Source organism: Hydra viridissima, unplaced genomic scaffold (genome assembly GCF_058129835.1).
Source record: "Hydra viridissima isolate aposymbiotic clone 2 unplaced genomic scaffold, HvirCarnegie_v1 scaffold_9, whole genome shotgun sequence".
Taxonomy (NCBI): domain Eukaryota; kingdom Metazoa; phylum Cnidaria; class Hydrozoa; order Anthoathecata; family Hydridae; genus Hydra; species Hydra viridissima.
Window position 1 is genome coordinate 12,286,165 of NW_028324308.1, and position 5,917 is coordinate 12,292,081.

General features: G+C 29.1%; 1 protein-coding gene across 1 annotated transcript; it reads right to left on the reverse strand.

Moving 5' to 3' along the window:
- Positions 1-2,264: 2,264 nt before the first annotated feature.
- LOC145185539 (eukaryotic translation initiation factor 5A-like) lies at positions 2,265-5,653 on the reverse strand. The gene is made up of 5 exons (XM_080061472.2): positions 5,538-5,653; positions 4,635-4,757; positions 2,838-3,004; positions 2,501-2,729; positions 2,265-2,342 (listed from the first exon to the last, which is right to left on the reverse strand). Exons 2-4 carry the CDS (start codon positions 4,744-4,746, stop codon positions 2,532-2,534), a joined length of 477 nt encoding a protein of 158 aa, XP_079917598.1. The 5' UTR covers positions 4,747-4,757; positions 5,538-5,653; the 3' UTR covers positions 2,265-2,342; positions 2,501-2,531.
- Positions 5,654-5,917: the final 264 nt, after the last annotated feature.

Consider the following 5,917-nt stretch of genomic DNA (forward strand, 5'->3'; position numbering starts at 1 on the left):
ACACTTCAGTTTTTTTTGTTTCCATTTTGAAACTTTTTAAATCAAAACTATTTTTGTTTACTTTGTTATCAAAACTACATTGCTAGGCATCAATAAAACAAAAAAAAAAAACACAATAATTCCGATCAATTTAAATTACGCAACTTTTTAAAATATTAGTCTGTGAATAGCTGCCGCACCCTTTAGGTCTTTGCGAATCAAGTAAAAAAACAATCTTTCTTTAAATTGATAACATGTACTATTAAATTACATTAAAAAGCCTTGCTTGGTTTTCAATTATTAAGCCCGTCTTGGTTTTCAATTATTTTCTAAAAAAGTTTTTTATTGTACTCTATCATGCAGCTGATCAATCTTTGGACTCTTAATGTCAGATTGACCTTTAGTATCTGATTTGGTGATGGTGAAAACCGCTTGTTCATTGGACAACTCTAAAGGTATATTTTTGTGGCAAACAACATCTTATAGGTGATGAACAACAGCATAGACTTTAGGTGCAACACTTCTGTTTGGTAATGCAAGACAAGATGTTTTTGTGGTGTCTGTAAAGAGGAGAAACTTCAGCTTAGATTTATTTTGTCTAACAAATCATAAATGTAAATTATGTTACAATTATGATAAATATTTCGCAACCTTTCGTACTAAAATTTGGATTATACTGGTTGTTCAGAAAAAATTTCAACAAAAAACTTTCGACTTCCTTGTAGTGAGTGCTTGCTCATCATAAAAACACCAATGCGCCAAGTTTACGAACGATAACCATTCTAGTGCAAATATTTTGGATAAAAAGATGTTACAGTAAGACAAAAAAATTACAACCATTTAATTATAGCGTGCATGTTAAGGGTCTGCGTATCGTTATCATTCCGATATGATAACGGAAAAAAAGTGTCATCGGGTTGATGAGAGTTCCGGTATATACCGAGATTTAAACTAACTACAATACCGATTAAAATTTTTTTGCCGATTTTTTGTCGTAATTATTCCGATGACTTTTTTTCCGCTATCATATCGGAATGATAGCAATACGGAACTTAAACGATACGCAGACCCTTAGTGCATATCACCATAAATAATCTTAATTTAGACTTAATGCTATATTTTTAAAGTATAAATAGCTTGAGAATATAAGTAAAGAATAAACTTCTTTGATAAAATCAAATGTAAATGAAAAAGCGGTAATAATTTTAAAAATATTTGATATGATGGGTATTATTCTGTGATTACCATCGGATCATCATCCGGTAGACAAAAATTCATCTTTTCGTGATACCGAAATACGGTTTTTCAAGTCATAGTCTTTACATATGTAAAATAATGACTCTTTCTCAGCATTATTTGAAAACAAAATTTTGTTGAAGCATTTCACGTTATGTAACATACATAAAGAGATATACCGAACATAAACTATTACATCAAAAATAGCCTTCACGTGTTCCTTGCATAAATAGTAGATGTTTACTCCGTAGATTCGATTTAAGACTGGTCAAGGAGGAGCTCACAAAAGAATCTTTTGTAGGATTTTCAGAACATGTTTCTGATCAACTGTTATAACAAAATGAAGCTCTCTGATACATACATGTCCTTTTAAAAGTTTGACAGCTATTATCAGTCTTCCTGGGAATGTATCAAGTAAAACTTCAAAAAGTAATCGATACCTTTTCTTTTGATTAAACTTAAGGAAAATAATTAACTTTTAAGCTGGATTTAGTTGGAGGCAAACAAAATTAATAGATTTTCAATTGTCTTGTCCGCATTAATTTTTGTAGCCGGAAATAGTCTTGAGATCCGTTTAACCAAATAACTGAAACTTTAAGGATAGTATGACGTTATTTTCATTCTGTTTTGTAATTTTAATCAACTGTGTTTTCGTTTGCTGAGAGACATTCGATTTTCTTTTGACTAAACGCGGATTTAATTGGGGACAAATTAATTCATCATATTTAAAACTAAAAATCAGATTGGGTATCAAACTGTTGTTTTATTGAAAACTTGCTATCTATAGAGTGTTGGAAACTAGGTTTCCGACAGAAGAACACGAAAACTTGTTCATTTTATCAATCTAACCCACGTTTATCAAAAACTCAGAAACCAAATATAGCTTGTAAAACATTTAGCAAAGGTGGGAGAACTGTCATTAATCAAATTTTGCAGGGACTTAAAAACTTAAAATATCTTTTTCTAATCCTTTCAATTATAAAGTTTTCAGATTCTTACCAATGAGAGAAAGGTAAATATTCTACTCAAAAACTTAGAAAACATTGAAGTATTTTTTTAATATATATATATTTATATTGCAGCTTTGAATATCTGGACTTTTCAGTCCACCATCAGCTTTAAGTAATCTGCAAAAGAAAAAAGAATAGAATAAAAAAAAAGAATTACAGATATGTAAACTTACTGATAATCAGTTAACAAAATCTTAAGTTAGCACCAATCGCATTAAGTAATATTTAGAAAGAGTTGTAACTATATATTAAAAGAGAAATATGCAAAAAAATACCCTTTTATTAACTGTGCTGTTATTTCAAATTTTAACCAGTCAAAACTTTGGTGCCAACAACCATCTCCTCGTTACAAGCACTCAAAACAGTCACCAAAAAACTTTCTCCAGACTCAAATTTTGCTCGAACATCATCACCCACATCACCATCTGGAACCTTCAAATCCTCCTTGGTTGTACCATCATCATCCATTAAATTCAAATAACCATCATCAGAAATGTCAACAACCTTAGATTTAAAAAAAATAAATAACAAAAACCAAATATCTAAAAGTATCTTAGAAGTAAGTTCTGAAAAGAAAACAAACTTATTATAAAACCATTAAAACTTACAGACCTGAAAATCTTTTCTATTTGTGACAGGAACTGACATATTATGTGTTGAGGGACACAAATCCTCATACTTTTTCTGAGTAAAAATATCCAAAGCAACTAAGTGCACCTTGGCATGACCATGCTTGCCAGTTTTTGATGTTGACATTTCCACTATTTTGCATGGCCTATCTGAAAGAAATAAAACAAACCATAGAGACAAAAACAACTTTGGAACCAAAATATTTGATGGTTTTTAACTGTTCTTCATAAACTTTCATAAACTTCATCTATTAAACTAAGGAAAAAAAGTATTTAAGATTATGCTACAAGTGCGAATTTAAAAAATTTTCTTTGATTATGATACCTTGGACTTAAACCACTCTTTACTAAATGGATTGAGCACCTATTCTCACATTTGTTGTGGATCTAGTACCTTTCCTATTCCTATCACTGATCATTCTCCTGCAGCTATTCCATTACAGCAAATGGTAAAGCCTAAACAGTACTTGTTGGATTACTTTCATAAACTATTAGACAAGTAGTATCAAGATTCTAATGAGGGGTTTCAGGTTTAAAAACATAAAATTCTTGCTGAAAGTTATCATCTTTCCATTCTATTGAAAACCTTAAAAAACTGATTTTGCTTTACTGGAACCCCACAACTTCCTCATAACTCTCTCTCTTTTGTTTTTTACTTCTCTATAGATTGGAATGTATTAGAGTTCTTTATCCATGTATTATATTAGTGCTGTTTGAAATGAACTTTTTTTTAGATAAAAGTTTTCTTTTTATCAATTTCATCATTAAAATCAAAAACAACAACACAACAGCAAAAAACAACTTTAAATGGAGGTACAAATGATTTCTTTTTAAAAGGTTTGAAAAATATTCAAAGAATATAGACATAAATCAGTAAGATATATAGGTCATATAAATAAGTGTGCAAGTAATTTAGCCACCAAACTGTTTAAAGCAATTTAAAAGAACAAATGTAAAATCCTGTGAAATGACTTAATTCTTTTAAAATATATAGATACACACCCACATTTATATAGCTTGAAATGTGATAGAGAAAATCAGCTTCTCTTCCATTCTTTTCTATAAAGATTACACTATTCCAAAAAATTCTTATACTAGCTCAGCAGTTCTTTTCAGCATACTTGAGGATTGCTCACAGAGCATATATTTTCACTTTTACCAAGTATCATTTTAATAGTTAACAGTAAGGATGTTCATCAAGATTGCATATTATCATATATACATTTTAGCAGTTCTTCTTTCCTCACTGCTTCCCTTTCTCTTCAACCCCTTTATTATTTCTTTGTCAATACTCTTTTCCATAATTATTTTGCACTGATCCTTATATAAAGTTCTATTTTTCAATTTTTGAGATTATTTAGCAGATCAAATTTTGACAAGAAAATGTTTTCATTGTTCAATCAAGACTTATAATACATTTCTGTTGTATTTTTTGTCTGAGTTAAAATTTTGTTCTTTTGACAGTCTGGTAAACAGAGCTTTCCCACTCAAGGAATATTTAAAACTTACTTTGACTTAAAAATCATAAGGTTTTTAGGGAAAGCTTGTCAATCTTACATTTATGACTTTATCATTTAATAGAATGAGTTTGATATGACTTACTAATATGATTGATTTATTGCATTCTAACAAACATCTAAATAGTTAGCGCATTTTAACAATCATTATATTTCACACTGTAAATATAGCAATTGTCAATAAGTTGCTGAGTAGTAAAATTAAACAATTCAGCATACAGGTAATTAACTTGAAAATTAGTATAAGGTTTTAAACTTTGTACCTTTAATCATGACAAATCCACCTTTTTTCAAAGCAGAACATTGCATTGGGTAGGTCAGAGAGGCTCCAGATGTACCAGTGTCAAAATCAGCGTCGAGTTCTGCTGTAGACATTTTTTATGAAACTAAATAATTTAAATATTTTTTACTAATCTTTTAAAAATAGTGGATTCAGATTATAACTGCATTTTATAAAAGAACTGTTTCATTATAAACTATTTGCTATGAACGAGTATTGATATTTTCTAGTAAATAAAGCAAAAAGAATCATTAAAACCTACTTCTTTTCTAGCAACTTTTTTAAACATTAAAAAACAGCTATAGCCAGTATAGTAGTTAGGAAACCAAACATTATTTGTACTGATTACCAATTCATGTAAGCTTAAAGCACAAATTTTCTATGTTCAATTGAAACATTGTTAGGTGTTGGAACTTGAATTGGTTAGGCATTGTTAGCCTAACATATAGATTCCTTAAAATCATTTATAAAAAAAAACTTTTCAAGTTTAACAAATTTAATAGTGAATATTTGATGATCAAAACACCAGAAACATGAACTGAAACTGTATTATTGATTGTGAATTTACCCAATATTGTTCATACAAGAATTAACAAAACTAATACCAGAAAAAGAGAGAAACACACACACAAAAAAAAAAAAAAAAAAAAAAAAGAAAGAAAGAAAGAAGAGCGAATTTAAGTAAAAATAAATGTAGACAAAAGTATTACATCTGCTCACATGGAGCAATTTAAGTGGGATGGGTAACTTTTGATAAAGTTTAGTTTTCTATATTGGGACTTTATTTCACCTTGATAAAGATCAATCAATGAACTTATTACATTTTGTAACTTAGAAAAGTAGAGCTCTTGCCAAACTCATTATCTACAACAACAAACGTGCTTACCTTAGAACTTTACGGTTCCCAGAGCCTCAACGTGGATAATATAAAGAGAGAAAGGACATGTTTTGCCCAACTAAAAATCGTGCACAAGAAAACTCGTACTTAGGCTTAAAAGCCACTTAGACTAGTTTAAAATTTGCAAACATGTAGGTACGAAGTTTAACAAGAGATTGAAAATGTATTTGGTACTTAACATGCTTAATTTTTCATTAAATTCAAACAAAAGAGTTTTTCATAAATTTTTAAAAAACTATAAAAATTTAAAAATATATGATAAAATTTTATTTACTTAATTTTTTGAGCGAAAATTATTGAGAAATAGGTAAATTAAATAGATATACCAAAAATGTAACCCCCTAAAAACACTGATTCGAGGTAATTTC

What these genes read in the sequence shown, in the direction of transcription:
- LOC145185539 (XM_080061472.2), bottom strand. Translation starts at nt 4,746, where the DNA reads ATGTCTACAGCAGAACTCGACGCTGATTTTGACACTGGTACATCTGGA. An exon ending in TGGATTTGTCATGATTAAAG is followed by an intron (nt 3,005 to 4,634) that starts GTACAAAGTTTA and finishes TATTTCTTTCAG; the next exon opens with ATAGGCCATGCAAAATAGTG. An exon ending in CAAATAGAAAAGATTTTCAG is followed by an intron (nt 2,730 to 2,837) that starts GTCTGTAAGTTT and finishes TTTAAATCTAAG; the next exon opens with GTTGTTGACATTTCTGATGA.